At 44.5% G+C, this 15,812-nt stretch overlaps 2 protein-coding genes across 2 annotated transcripts in view; one reads left to right on the top strand and one right to left on the bottom strand.

Annotated features, from left to right (window-relative positions):
* Window positions 1-12,212, bottom strand: part of ermp1 (endoplasmic reticulum metallopeptidase 1) — a 20,912-nt gene extending 8,700 nt beyond the window's left edge. The window contains exons 1-8 of the mRNA XM_080527882.1: window positions 11,804-12,212; window positions 10,601-10,905; window positions 7,868-7,995; window positions 7,401-7,506; window positions 6,825-6,971; window positions 6,523-6,615; window positions 3,489-3,701; window positions 2,466-2,686 (exon numbers count right to left, since the gene is read on the bottom strand). Of these exons, the coding sequence (XP_080384008.1) occupies window positions 2,466-2,686; window positions 3,489-3,701; window positions 6,523-6,615; window positions 6,825-6,971; window positions 7,401-7,506; window positions 7,868-7,995; window positions 10,601-10,905; window positions 11,804-12,078 (1,488 nt within the window). The 5' untranslated portion in view covers window positions 12,079-12,212. The remainder of the gene's footprint in view (window positions 1-2,465; window positions 2,687-3,488; window positions 3,702-6,522; window positions 6,616-6,824; window positions 6,972-7,400; window positions 7,507-7,867; window positions 7,996-10,600; window positions 10,906-11,803) is intronic.
* Window positions 12,213-13,744: 1,532 nt separating this feature from the next.
* mlana (melan-A) lies at window positions 13,745-15,053 on the top strand (the record flags this gene model as incomplete). The annotated part of the gene is made up of 4 exons (XM_080527888.1): window positions 13,745-13,812; window positions 14,014-14,110; window positions 14,549-14,653; window positions 14,953-15,053. 4 exons carry the CDS (start codon window positions 13,745-13,747, stop codon window positions 15,019-15,021), a joined length of 339 nt encoding a protein of 112 aa, XP_080384014.1. The 3' UTR covers window positions 15,022-15,053.
* Window positions 15,054-15,812: the final 759 nt, after the last annotated feature.

A 15,812-nucleotide genomic window follows, 5' to 3' on the forward strand; every position in this document is an offset into this window, starting at 1 on the left:
CTCTGCCACATCCCAAAGGTGTTCTATTGGATTCAGAACCGGTGACTGGGAAGGCCACTGAAGAACACTGAACTCACTGTCATGTTCATGAAACCAGTTTGAGATGACTTTTGCCTTGTGACATTATCATGCTGGAAGTAGCATTAGAAGATGGGTAAGTTGTGGCCATGAAGGGTTGGTCCGCAACAATACTCAAATAGGCTGTGGCATTCAAACGATGATTGATTGGTATTAACAGGCCCAAAGTGTGCCAACAAAACATTCCCCACACCATTACACCACCTCCACCAGCTTGGACTGTTTACACAAGGCAGGCTGGGTCCATGGTTTCATGCCTCAGCAGAAATTGAGATTCATCAGACCAGGCCAGTTTTTCCAGTCTTCAACTGTCCAGTTTTGGTGAACCTGTGCCCACTGCAGCCTCAGCTTTCTGTTCCTGGCTGACAGTATTGGAACCTGACGTGGCCTTCTGCTGCTGTAGCCCATCCGCCTCAAGGTTCGACAGGTTGTGAATTCTGAGATGCTTTTCTGCTCACCACAATTGTACAGAGTGGTTATCTGAGTTATCTGAGAGCCTTTCTCTCAGCTCGAGTCTTTTTCGTCATTGTACCATTCTAGAGTAAACTCTAGAGACTGTTGTGTGTGAAAAATCCCAGAAATCAGCAGTTTTAGAAATACTCAAACTGTCTGGCACCAACAATCATGCCACGGTCAAAATCACTGAGATCAAAAAGTGTTCCCCATTCTGATGGTCGATGTGAACATTACCTGAAGCTGCTGGCCTGTATCTGCAGGATTGTTTCCATTGCTCTGCTGCCTGTCACACGATTGGCTGATTAGATAATTGCATGAATGAGAAGGTGTACAGGTGTTCGTAATAAAGTGTTACAGGCCAATAGTTCCCACCACCGGGCACTGGGGCTGGCACCACCAGGGGAGGCTGCTGGAGGTAGACATCCAGGATGGGGTTCATTGTAATGCACGGGATTGAATGAGGAATGGTATCAAACACACCTTTGTCTATACAGTTTATATGGCTATAGGGCGTCATCAAATCTCCACAACAATAGAACACCATGTGCTGAGGGGAGACAAGTCCCTTCACTGCAACACTCCTCCAACGTGAGCAGAATTCAGAAGGGTGCTCTGGGCTCTCAGAGCGTGGACAAAGGGCTCCGAAACAGAAGCAGCACAAGGGCGAGTCTTTATTGTGCAAACTTGTTGAGTTGAAAGTTGAGTTGTTGAGTTGAAAGTTGAAAGCACACACAGACACACACACTAGTATTAGTAATAGTGATATGTATATAATCCGATCATTTTCATGTCATTTGAATTTATTTTTTGTGTCTTATATTTTGTTATTATATTCTATATTTATTTTTATATGTACCCTCAATGGAAACATTTTTACATAGTACAGTTTTATAACTACTGCACACTACTGGATTACCTGTATACAATTCTAATAATTTACTACTGTACTGTATTGTATTATATTGCATTTAATATCACTGTACTCTGCACAGCATTTCTGCACTATTGAAGCCACTGTAAAATCCATCACTTTATTACTTTATCAATGTAGGGTTACTTTTTTTACTTACTTACGTTACTTATTATTATTGTGTTATTATTGTGTTTCTGTATCTGAATGCTGCAATGTCAATGTTGAGGAACCAAAGCCAAAGATTATTACTCTTGTGTACTTGCACAGTAAGTATCTAATAAAATCTAATAAAATAACAAAAATGTGATTCTGATTCAGATCTGACACACACACACACACGTACACACACGCACACACACACACGCACACGCACACGCACACGCACACACACACACACACACACACACACTCACTCACTCACTCACTCAGTGTGATGGGCCCAGCGCGGGAGCAGGATTGTGTAAGCAGCGCCGCTGTACAGTGGAGGAGGAACTGATTGATTACTCAACTCTGCTGCACATGGAGCCTGTGCCAGGGGGGCGGGCCTCTGACTCATCATGCCGACTGTTCACACCGCCGACACAGAGATGCCTGGATCCTTTTACACAAGCTAGCAAACCTCAGGGCAAGAAAACCGCCTCACAACCTTTTCTACTTTCCTTTCCAAAATGAAAGTGCTGCGGCCCTCTGAAATTGAGTTCAGAGAAGAAAAGAAATAGGGAATTCTTTGAAGTTCCTGGGCTGGTAAAGGAGAATTCTGCTTATCAGCATACTCATATTCCAGACAGTGGCTCTGTTTCAATATCCACACAGGCAGACTGCTTACAAGAGAATGCAGGGGCAATACAACCTGGCTTCAACCGATTTGGTACTGTATGCTACCATGGATACGGCAATATAGCTGCAACATATGTGCGTGCATTTGTGTGTGTGTGTGTGTGTGTGTGTGTGTGTGTGTGTGTGTGCTTGCTTGCATGCATGTCTGTGTGTGTGTGTATGCATGTCTGTGCCCACTCACCCCGTAGTAGAGGTTCTTGGCCAGGGTGTGTACCAGCACCAGCTTCCCAGTGGCGGCGGTCCCGTACAGGGCGATGGAGGAGTAGAAGTGGCTGTACCAGAACATCGAGCGTCCCATCAGAGACACCAGCATGGCCACGATCAGCACCGACAGCATGATGACCAGCCAGCTCAGCACCACCACCCCCGTGGCGTAGGCAAGCTCCCGCACATAACGACCCCCTGAGACACGCACGCGCGCATGCACACACACACATACACACACAGAGACAGACGTACGTACGTACGGACATACATGCAAATGGGCGGGCGGGCGGACGGACGGACGGACGGACGGACGGACGGACAGACAGACAGACAGACAGACAGACAGACAGACAGACAGACACACAGACACACACACACACACACACACACACACACACACACACACACACACACACACACACACACAAAGACAGACACAAAGATAGTCGTCAGCTTCACACCACTTCAGAGGAAAAGACCCAGTACACCTTGATTAATAAGTCAACTCCACTAGCTCTACTCTAGCTCTACTCTAGCACTCTTCTTCACCAGACACACCAGACACACCACCTTAGAGGCTCTGTCCTCCTTACTACTAGTGACTCTGAGTGACATCACACTGACTTTGAGTGACATGACACTGGCTCTGACTCTGAGTGACATCACACTGACTCTGACACTGAGTTACAACACACTGACTCTGAGTGACATCACACTGACTCTGACTCTGAGTGACATCACACTGACTCTGAGTGACATCACACTGACTCTGAGTGACATCACACTGACTCTGAGTAACATCACACTGACTTTGAGCGACATCACACTGACTCTGACTCTGAGTAACATCACACTGATTTAGAGTGACATCACACTGACTCTGAGTGACATCACACTCTATGACTCATTTGTTTACATAATGTTTACATGCCCTGCCTGTGTAAAGTGCAAGTGTTGTGTGAAAGTGTCACGGGTGCAAGCTGTCTGTGGCACCTACCCACATTGCTAGGCAAGGAGCACTTCTTGAACAAGTAGAGGAAGGTTGCCATGGCGACCAGGTAGTTGAGGATGGTGCCCACACGCGCCGGGTACGCCACCACCACTACACCCAGCAGGTCGAAGAACACCATGTTGCCGTGGCGATACTCGGAGGAGTCGGCCAGCTCCTTGGACTGGACCAGGTGCTTCAGCACGGCCAGGATGTTGTCACCTGACAGGACACATGGAGGAGGAGGAGGTCAAAGGTCATCCAGGAGACACTCTACATGTGTTGAGTTCCACCCGTTCTTCGGGTTAAGACGTTAAACTGTTAAACTGTCGTTAAAGATCCCATGGTATGCAATGCATGGTCTAGCCCTGGGCTTGCCAGACCAACTCCCAACGAGATCAGACTGCTGTCGCCTACTCAGGAGAGCCAGCATGACCTCGGGCGCAAAGTATCTGAAATCAATACGTTGAGCCTGTCTGTCTGGAATGCCAGGTAAAGGTTTAGCTATTTCTGGGACTATTCCATTAGTTACAACTGTGATAGGCAATCGATCAATGAATTACTCAATCAATGATTTTCAAATACCATATGAGGTCTGAGTGCTAGAGCTGTTTTTTTTTTCAGGTGTATTCTTCTGTAGAAAAAGCTTTCAATAAATGAACAACCAAAAACACAGGGTGAGATACAGTACCATTTTTTTTTTAAGTATTTAAAAAGTGTGTGAAACATGACATAACAAGATTGTATCTGTGTAATATGATTGTAAGTGAAGGGTGAGTTATGTGGAACTGTCCGGTTCCCCTGCTGTGGGATATGAATGATCTCACTATACTGCAGCTTCCCCCTTCACTTGACAACACCAGAAGAATGAGAACAGTAGCACTCTCTGAACGGTTAAGCTGCACAAAGAGCCATTGTTCCAGCCTCATGTTTGATACCTTCACTCTCCGTAGCCACACGGAATTTAAACCTTAAAACTACGGTATGCTTTCATCTGAGCTTAGCAGCCTTGTCCTCTCTCTGTGTGAAAGCCAAGCTGCCCAGGACTCGGTCATGACTCGGTGCTTGGCTCTTTAAATCTCTACCCCTACCCCTCTGTCTGGGATTCAATGACAGAGCAGATTGCGAAAAGAAGAAGTCATTTCACATGACATACTGTATACTGCCCTTGACGAGTTGATCCAAAAACATTTCAAGTTTCCAAATAAAGAAAAGTGTTAGAATGACTTTAAACTAATTGAACGCATACTTGCGCCAGTGACCCTAAAGCACTGAGGCGTGTTGTAAAGCACTAAGGCGTGTTTTGAAAGAGTTGAGCATGCCATTCCCTCTCTCTACCAAGTTTTTATTTATACATTTATGAGGTTTTATTGCAGTTTTACAGTGTGTTTATGCTCTCCCTCAGTCTGGTGTGAGGCAGCTAAGTGCTAAGCGAAAGCCTGGGAGCAGACGCTGATGAAGCAGCAGGAAGGGCGAGGAAGAGGAAGATGATGACGATGAGTTACTGTTGAGACCAAGCCTGGATCATTCATTACCGTGGTGGACAGTCCAATACCTTCTCACAGTACCTTCTGTTCCTGCTCCACTTCCTACTCCTCAGCAGTAAAAATAGCCTCCCAGACAGACTAGTAATAATTCATGGCCGTCTTTAAGGGCCTCTTCTGCTGGCGTTGTTTTACCCCTGTAGTGTTTTAGGGAGATATTTCTGTTACCTGGGAGGGATTAGACTAGACTGCTTGCCTAATGCCTGGCTAAGGAGGAGGGTCTAGGGTGCAGCTGTAGGTAGCGTTGATAGATGAGGTTTTAGGGGAGCAGTGAGGAAAGGGGGGGGGGCGTCCGGGATGGGCCTTCTGTAAAGGGTATGTGTGTTTGTCAGAGGTGGCCACTGGAGAGGTCTGTCTGTCTGACGCAACGTGACATGACATATGAGAAAGAAAGAAAGAATGTTCTTAATGTGTTCACAATTTGGTATCAATGTACTATATAAATAACAGTGTACTAAAAGACGAATGTAATTCGTGTTTTTTATGTCAATTATTTGTACAACCGTTGACTTTGCTGCTGTTAAAACAAACATTTAAGTCAATAGATAATGTTGGTATTAAATAAAGAATGGTGATGTTAAACGCGCAGACTTCAGTTAGCTGTCAAGGCGAGGTGCTGCCTGAGGTGAGTGTTTGAGTGTGGGAATTCCTCTGGTCTCACGACAAGTTTACTAGAGCGAGTGCCGGCATGTCTGAGCAGGGTGTTGGAGCATGGAGCGAGACTGATGAGAAATGTAGGCTGATGAGAAGTGTAGAACACTAGAGTGAGTGAGTGACTCTGGAGTGAGGGAGGGTGATAGGGAGTGTAGTGTTAGTCTGGCGTGAGGTTGGGTGATGTAACCAGAGTGAGCAGAAATCCTCTGTGTTCCTTCCACAAACACTTACTCCAGACTAACACTCTACACTGAGACCGTCTACACTGAGTGTTAGTCTGGAGTAAGTGTTTGTGGAAGGAACACAGAGGATTTCTGCTCACTCTGGTTCTGGCACCTCGCCACCTGAATTCCATTGCTGCAGTGACCGGGTTCACCTTGACGACGAGCTGTTGCCTCCAAGACCCACTACCCGCTCGCATGACACTAATGCTGAGCCGGGCTGAGCTGTGCTGACTCAGCCAATCAGCAGGCTACTAGTACCTCTCAGCCTCACACACACATCACCTCCAGTCTGGCCCTCACACACACACGCATGCACACGTGCACACACGTGCACACACGCGCGCGCACGCACAAACACACACGCGCACACACACACACACACACGCACACACACACACACACACACACACACAGACACACAGACACACACACACACATACAGACACACACACACACACACACACACACACAGACAGACAGTTCATCTCTGAGAACCAGCGCTATGAGACAGACCCTGTGTTCGTCCCACAGGGTAGAAGTAGGGTAGAGAGACAGCGGTTATCTAAGCATCTGTGCAGCATCTGTGGCTCTAACAGCAGATCACATGGCCTCTGAACTCACCTGCCCTCTGGATGGAGTCTGTCAGGATCCTGTCAGGAGTGTCATACTTGGTGTGGTAGATGAAGCCGTTCTCAATGAAGGCTAGATCAATGCCTACACACACACACAGACAGACACACAGACACACACAGACACACACACAGACACACACACACAGACACAGACAAACACACACACAGACACAGACACACACACACACAGACGTGCCAGGTTCAGACAAGTTAAGACAATCTAAGGCAGTCAAAGGCAGACATGATGATCCACAGTTTGAGAGTGGATGGATCTTCAAGATCTCCCGGTACCTGGAATATTTCCAAAGTCCCTGTAGATTCGGAAGTCTGTGTCGGACGGGATGACGCCGCTCTGGAAGACTTCCTGTCCTACCACGGAGGCGAAGGGGTGTTTGGCCGCATGGACATAGGCCTGGACCAACCACGGGTTCTCAGGGCCTGGAGGGCAAGTAGGACACTTCCTCAACTCAATACGCCAACTCAAATTCTAAACAGAAGAATCAGCTAAACAAGTTTCGAAACAAGTTTTAAGATGTTAATGCTAGTTTCTCCAACAGATTGCTTTTTTCCTAGAACACCGCCATTTGCATTTATCCAGGTGCTGTGCAACACTTTCCCCTGAGCATTTCCCTCAGCTTGTTCAGCTGCTCACATGCGCACACACATACACATCTACATGCACACACACACACACACACACACACACACATACACACCTCTCTCTCACACACACACACACACACCTCTCTCTCTCTCACACACACACACACACACACACACACACATACACACCTCTCTCTCTCTCTCTCTCTCTCTCACACACACACACACACACACACACACACACACAGATAAATCTGTTCTTACCTGTCTGAAACACCACCTCTTTGCCCCCCACCCCGGCTGCCTCCAGGTTGATGAAGGCTCGGACCTGCTTGGCCCACGGATGTTGAGTGATGAAGCCGTGGCTCGCCTGATGGAGAGAAAGAGAGAGAGAGAGAGAGAGAGAGAGAGAGAGAGAGAGAGAGAGAGGGGGGGGGGGGGGGGGGGAGAGAGGGAGAGAGACAGAGAGAGAGACAGAGAAGAGAGATCAATGGGTGGTACTGAGGGAATAAAGATATTACAGTAACAGACAGTGCAGACAGTGTATTCTCAATATCAATGATTTATGCAAGCATAATTTATGTATGGGGAAATATAATTTCTGACTCTCATGAAGCGTGAAACTTGAGCCTAAAACAATGTGAATTGTCATCCACTTCCTCTTGGCCGAACCACCCCCAGTGCTGGGTGCTTTCTCCCTCTCTCTCTTTCTCTCTCTCTCCTTCTCTCACCTGCAGTACGTTCTCCTCCGCCCCGTTGAAGAGGAAGACCACCCCGTGGCGCAGGGGCGTGGAATGGTTGGCCAGGGAGTGCAGCACCTCCAGCATGACCGCACAGCTGACCGCATCGTCACTTGCACCTGGCCACAGGTGAGACAGGGTCATACACTGGGAAATGCTAATGAGTGTGTGTCTGTGTGTGTGTGTGTGTGTGTGTGTGTGTGTGTGTGTGTGTGTGTGTGTGTGTGTGTGTGTGTGTGTGTGTGTGTGTGTGAATGTGTGAGTGAGTGTGTTAGTGAGTGAATGGTCTGCTGATATTCCGAACTGGAGGGCTGAATGCATTAGAGGGTAAATAACTCACTTAGTCACTTAGTACAACCATGTTGTTTAACCGGTTCCCTTATCTGGCCCTGTGTGCCTTGACAAGACTGCAGGAAAACTGGAAACCACTATCCCAGCTATCAGGAAATCTCCACTGTTAGCTGCTGTGTTATTTCACTATTCAACTATGCAGTGTACCGTATTGTTCTTGACTTGGGGAATTAGGTATGCTACACAATATGATAACGGTTTACTACCAAAAGAAAAGAACATACAAGAACAATGCAATATTGTGTCCCAGAACATGAAAACCCCAAACAAGAAGTGGAGACCTGCCTGTCGGCTTCCTGTTGAACAGGTTTTCTATTATGTGGGAATAATTTTATGATACACCCCTGAGCCCTCAAGGCCAACGGTGGGCCAAACTGGGCCAATTATTGAGAAGCTAAGATGATAGAATAGTAGCTAAGAGGGAATTAGGAACGCTTTAAGAGGCTATTGTTGATGCCTATGAGCTTAGGAGGAGCACTGCAGACTCAGAGTGGACACACTTACACAAATGGATGGAGGCTATTTATGGGAAACTAAAGTCTATTGTTCTGAAGTCTATGCTAAAGGCTAAACTAGGTTAGGCTAGGGCTAGGCTATATGAGAACTAGAAGGCGGGGGGGGGGGGGCAAGTGTAAATAACTAGTGCTAAACTCACAGGTGATGTACTGTAGGTAACATGGCATTGCCTGAGGCAACGATACAAGCCAAGATCAACAAACATGCAGATGAGTATGCTGATAACTACTGCAAGTAGTGTACTGCCAAGATATCAACATATAATCCCAGCTCACAAATTCCTCTTTTAGCACTAAGCACCCACATCATATGAACGGCACCCACATCATATGATATCAAAAGAATGACAGAAATCTGAAAATCTCTGAGGGACACTGACTGTGTCAGTTTATATATCTGAGAGAATGAGAAAGAGGTAGTAGAGGGGAGAGGGGGAGGGAGGGAGAGGGAGGGAGAGGGAGAGAGAGGGAGGGAGAGGGAGAGAGAGGGAGAGAGAGAATCATATGATTTGACTGTGTGAGGCGGGCTGCTAGCCAGACACATGGTGGCTGACATCGGTCAGGGCGAGATCGCACTGCCACACCGCCACTAATGTTGTGAACAGATTCGTCTTTGTTTCCTCTCCACAGCTATAAACACAGTGACAGGTTACCGTTGCCTCTTCCTTCACGTGATCATTGGGACTTGCCCCCCCCCCCCCCCCCCTCCACACACACACACACACACACACACACACACACACACACACACACACACACAATCATGTAGGACAATGCATCAGATCTTTTTTTCTTTTTCTTTTTACAATGAGAATGTTTGGAATTCCTGGATACTCCATGGGTGGGTGGGACCAGGCACGGCGGGGCAGGGTTTAATATTTTCCTGCCCCCCATCCAATTTGTTTACCCACTGGTATTAATTTCCTGCTTGAGGTACAAGTTCTGAGGTTCAGAGCACAGTTCTCTGCAGGGGCATTGAGGAATGAGTTTCAGGTGAAGAACAGTATGTTCAGTATGCTTGTTGGAACTAAAACCATACTGTGCTGACTAAAGCAATGTGCTTTTGCTTTTGCAAAATGGGATGATTGTGCATTCCAACCACGTCCAAGGCTATAATCCTTTATGACATCCTGATGCTACTTCAGGCCTACTACACCGAACTTCTGACTTCTTCAGTTGCTTATGCCAATTGCGTACCTTCTCACAGATGAACATCCCTGTCCAAATCATCTTCAACTTTATAGGCTAATTGATGACCCTAACCCTATCATCTTCTGTCAGATTCAGAGACAGCGCATCTAAAAAACATCTAACTCACGAACACATCATTCATATCCACAAAACGGATGAGAGTGTACCTACAGTAGTCATAGATAAGAGGTAGTGGGACTATTTAACTACTATTAGTGAAGATAACAGCTACAGACCTCAGGTCTCCTTCCTTGTGTGTGAAACGCATGATGACCTTATCTCCTGGATCCCCCACCACAGAGACTGATAATAGCAACGTTCAGGAAGAAAGCAACCATTAGAGGCCGACTTTTACAAATTAAAATAAACCTTCACCACCAGGGGGGTATTCCATCAAAGTCGCTAAAGGAAACTCCAGGCTTATTTTTCACAAGTCTCGCGAGATTTATAGAAATAAGCCTCGTGAGACTTGTCAGAATATGCCTGGATTTTCCGTTAGCAACATTGATGGAATACCCCCAGTGGTACAATTGTCATGTTCGCCTGTATTACTACAAAACAACGACGGGAACAAGATAAGCGTGCATAAGTAAGGGTCAGCTAAGAGTGAGCCGAGAGAGAAAATTAGTTATTATGAACAGGTTTTCACAGCAGGTTGTACAAGTACCTGGGCTGTTCGCCACGGTGTCAAAGTGGCAGTTGGCCAGCATAAAGTGCTGGGCTCCGGTCTTGGGCTCCAGTTTGACGGCGATGTTGCTGACCCTGTCATAGTAGCTGGTGAAGCCCCCTAGGAAGTCAATGCTGAAGGAGCCCGTGGGCCTCTGGACGTCCACAGTCACAGAGTGGTGTCCCGAGGCGCTGTCTTTCCGAATGTGCTCGATCTGCTCCAGCAGGTAGGCCACAGTCAGCACCTCGTTCTCCTTGCTGCCTACGGGCCTGGGACCCACGCTGGTGATGCGCTCCAGGTGCTTCCTGCCTCAGACATAGAAAGTAGGTTATAGGGGTAGGCCTACTGCTTACATCAACAGTAGTTACTGCACACACCATTTCTGCTTTTGTTTCACTATTACAGTTTCTAAAGTCAGGTTTCATTATATAGGCCTATATATATAATCATAAACTATGTTGGTGCTTAAAATCATCATGCTTATCATCACATTATAGGCTAGGCCTACTGAGAGACGTGTCAAATGTTTTGATTCATTAGATCCTGTGGACACAACAGTAGGCTAACATGGTCATATCAGAACTGTTTAGGAAAAGCCTTTCCTGTTTCCTTTCCACTTTTTCCGTTTTAGAAAACTACAGCTACAATAACATCTAGACCCATCCCAACAATGACAGATAGCAACAAATTGAAACATGATGAACATTTATATAAAGTTAGGAAATGTCCTGCTAGTACTCATTTGGCAACCAAAGCGTCAGGAACACGAATCTAGCAGGCAGATCACTTGGTGACAGACTCCACAACAACAACAACCACAACCACAACCACAACCACAACAACAACAACAACAACAACAACAACAACAACAACAACAACAACAACAACAAATAGACGGTTTAGAAGAGTTGTGCTGTTTCCTTCCCCCCCACCCGCCCCACCCTCTAGTATCAACCGTTACACCTTGGTGACACCTGAACTGGGTTACCTTGTCTTGGGAGATAACTACCTACGGTTTCTAGGTGGGTCTCTGGGATAAACAACTAGAGGGAAGGTTAGCTCGCAGGTTCGTTTTAAAGCGTCAGTTTGAGTGTCTAGAAAAGCGCTATATAAGTCTACTGTACTAGTTAACTGTAGTGGCGAAACCTGGAAGAAACATGTCTTTAAACAGGCAGAACATGAATACAACTGTTAACGACTCACCTTGCCCTGACTGCATTAAACTCGCCAGTGGATCTGCCGATGACAAGCTGCTGTAAGGAGAAATGAACCAGTCCCCACAACATAAAAATAAATACAACCACCAGTGTCACTGCGACCCCCTCCCGTAGCAGGTACAAGTTCACGTCGCGTTTCTTCTTGGTGTCACTGCAGCCGTTAGTCCCACATTGACCCTGAGAGTCATTGTTCCCTTGTTGTGATATGTTATTTGGCGTCCCGTAGGCTTTTATTCTCCTAATAGTGGTGTCACTCTCCATCTTTGCCACTGGTACACCCAGTAAGCGTCGCTTCGGCGAACACCCGACGGATCACGGAGAGGGACAAACTTCTTTCTCACTGAGGAAGTGGACGGTGGTGAAAAGAAAAAAAAATCGAAGTAGGAGTCGTAAGGTATTATCTGACTGGACAGTTATCTCTAGATTGTGAGGACATTAAACACTGAGGAGGCAGGAGCGTTTCACCAAGTGATCCAGTCCGCGATCTTCAATGGTCTATGCATAAGCAATTAATCTAAAAAATAACAAGTCAGACTTTGTATTGTCTCTTATTTTTTAAAGTTTGATTACTATCCAATTTGTAGAGCGCGTTGTGGATTAGGCTGCTAAAGCAGAAAGACAGTTGTCTGATATGATAGCTACTATTTTTCAAAACATTCTAACAAAGCGACAAAACAAGTGTTCCGATGCAAAGGTACGAGGCTGTTGTGCGGTTTGAATAACGTGGTTCTGTCTGTTCACATTCAAAGCTTGTGGTCAGGGTTTCCTGATCCTGCGGTTGAACGAAGGCTGTGATATTGTGCTCCCTACAGACCATTTATTGATACTGCAAAATAAATACGCAAAATATTAAAAGGTGTCTCACATTTTATCACATTATCACTCTACCGTAATCTTTATTTTTTCTTACAGTTTATTAGTTTAGGCTCAGTTAATATGCAATATTTTGGTATTACTTTTCAATATTTTGTATTACCATCTATAAATAAGGGCCTACCCTACATGCTTGCACGTCCTTAGGAGTAAATGTAGGAGATATTTAATACTACTAATAAAGTAAGTAAGTAAAATAAGTTAATACTACTAATAAAGTTATTAGTAATAATAATAATATGATTGGCTAATGGAACCTACAACTACAATATCAGTATACAACATAAACTTAGACTCGATTAGTATGTAAAATTATATTTTTGGTTTTTATCTAGTTTCTTATTTCTTTATTAATCAATATGATTGTTTTGAGGCCTTATGGCAAATGAACCCTGTGTGAGACAGTCAGCAGACAAGTTTCAAGAGTGGATAAGAGGTCGAGTTGTGTTCTGGACTGCAGGGTTTTCACGCTAATTAGTCCAGTTGAATGGCTTTAAGTATGAGTGTAGAACCCGTGACTATCATGAGAATTCCCCCCCTTCTCTTGGGGAGAGATTTGAACATAGAAAAGTGATAACTTTGAGTACTGCGCTTGCAAGCCTTTCAGAAGGACTCCTCTTCACAATCTAATTATCCAATTTAGGTAAGATTATACTATTTATTTTTCTTATATATACACAGACTGAACACTGTCTACATAATAGTTGTAAATTGATGGTCAGGTTCATTCAGTTAGGCTATTTGTTCAAAAGTTCAGCTTTGATTATAGATCATGTCATTTTTAAAATGAACGATTTGCAGATATTTTTCATGTAGCTATAAAGATATCCTTGGTGTTTCATAATAGGTCAAATGTTATGCAAATATCATCTGATGTTGAATTTGCTCTGAAATTGAGTTTGATTACCATTTGCATTATGTTTAAATTAACTATGAGACAATAGTGTATTAATGGAATTTTGCAATAAATGTTTTATAATAACACACCATGCTAGTTTAAGGTGTAATATCTGTTTCATGTTTCTCAGGTGTAGAATTGTTATACTTCAAAGGGATGCCTCGCGGTGACTTCAACGTACATTTTGCCAGCAGAGGCGGTGGATCCTCTGTCAGAGCCGAAGAGTAAAGAAAAGAAAACACATTTTCACTAGAATTTCTATTTTCTTTATATAATGAATCATAATGCTAATGTTCGATTGAATGTATTGATTGCATGGACATTGGCTTGATATTAGGCCTTAAAGGTTTTGTTTTGTGTCTGACAACAATGGTTTGAAACAAAATAACGGTGTTTGTTGTTTTCTTAATGTTTCTGTGTAACAGGGCGGCGGGCATTGCTCTGTTGGTTGTCATTCTTGCAGCCCTTCTAATCCTCGGATGCTGGTATTATCGAAGGAGGAGTGGGTACAAAATTATTCGGGTAAGAATTGTCATGGATTGCATCTCAATAAGTGTCTACGTCTAATTTATTTTCATTATTATTATTATTATCATTTATCTGAGACACAATTGGCGAAAACAATATACTGGAGGACAATATCCCAGGAGGCCTCCTGGGATATTGTTGTTTACCTATCCAATTATTTCACTTCAGAGCAGCGTAATAAAAGGAAGCAGTAGAAAAGCCACCTCAGAGACCAGTGAAGTAGTGTCTCTCCCTCGCATTAATCTTGTGCTCCTCTCTTTTCATTGTTTGTACATCTGAAGGAATTGGATATAAGAGATGGTTCTTCTCAGCCCTCCAGTGTAGAGGTGTTGCCTCACCTATCCAGTTCCTTCTGCTCTGGAATCACTGGGCTAGGGGTTGTTTTCTGTCCCTGTCTCATGTTCCTGTTTCTGTCCCTCACCCTCTCCACAGAACCCAAGAGTTGGGGCCCAGCAATGGAGTTCAGGACAGTACACCGAGGGAGGACCAGCAGCAGAAAACAAGATGGCCCTCAGTCAGTTGGGAAACCATCCTGTGGTGAGATGCCTGGGGCAGTGGGGGAGGGGTCGACATTCCCCTTTCTTGTGACCATACACACAACCATCATATGGGCCCTCGTGCAGCTCTTCGTTGCCCTCTGTGGTATTTAAGAGTGCCTGGAGGGCTAAATCGCATGTGAGCGGAGGCAGTCACTGGTGCAGAGATTATGTCACCAGAAGAGAGGAGAGGATTACATGCTGGAATTTCAAAGGGTGGGGGTCAGGGAGCATTGAGACCTCTCTTATGAGAAAAGAATACTAACTTGTTGTACTGACAAATGCCTTTATGTGTTTCAGGTTCCAAATGCACCCCCTGCTTATGAGAAGGTTTCATCTGGGCCGTTACCTCCTCCCTACAGGCCCTAGAGGACAGTGGTGCAAAAGATGAAACGCAGAACTTCATGTGTTGTGTCCTATATTATGTTATCTCATTAAATAGTTTCTAAAAAAAGAAAATTGTATGAAAGAATTGATGTGCAGCGGTTAATTAGATGCCTACTTTCAATAATCATGATGAACAGCATGTGGTGACTCTTCATGCCTGTAGTTTATAGAGGTGCAATGCTGACTTACTCTTTCCATAATTATTATTTGTTTTGTCATGACCAACATGCAAGGACAGTCATTCATTTTGAGAGGTTTGATTAGTAAAAGCAATTCAAGGCTTCAAGACCAGAAGGAGTATGTATGAAGAGTGAGTGCCTAAGACCAGCTACGAGCTGTCAATACCTGAACAGCATCTTGTTTATTTACAGAATGTACAAAGTTACTTTCCATAGACTTGTATATTGTATTCATTATATGTTAATTTCTGTTACAACCACAGTAATGTGTCGCGATGAAATCTTTAATCTACTTTATTAAAAAGTTGATTGCACTGTCAGCTTATTTCAGTTAAAGATTTTAAACGATTCAATGATTATTCCTCTATACAATTCAGCAGATTTATTTAAATAAAAAAACATAAAAAATAATTTATCATGGGCCTAATAAAATGAACACCACAAAACCTTTATGAAGGACAGTCGCATCATTTATTTCCATGCAGAAATGTCTACAATTATCCCATGAAAATGTATTCACTAAATATTTTGAAAAATCTATATGGTAGGAAAAATAAATACATCTAACTTCAAAACATTTTATGGGCTCAACCA

This window comes from Nansenia antarctica, assembly GCF_963989245.1.
Source record: "Nansenia antarctica genome assembly, chromosome: 4".
NCBI classification, from domain to species: domain Eukaryota; kingdom Metazoa; phylum Chordata; class Actinopteri; order Argentiniformes; family Microstomatidae; genus Nansenia; species Nansenia antarctica.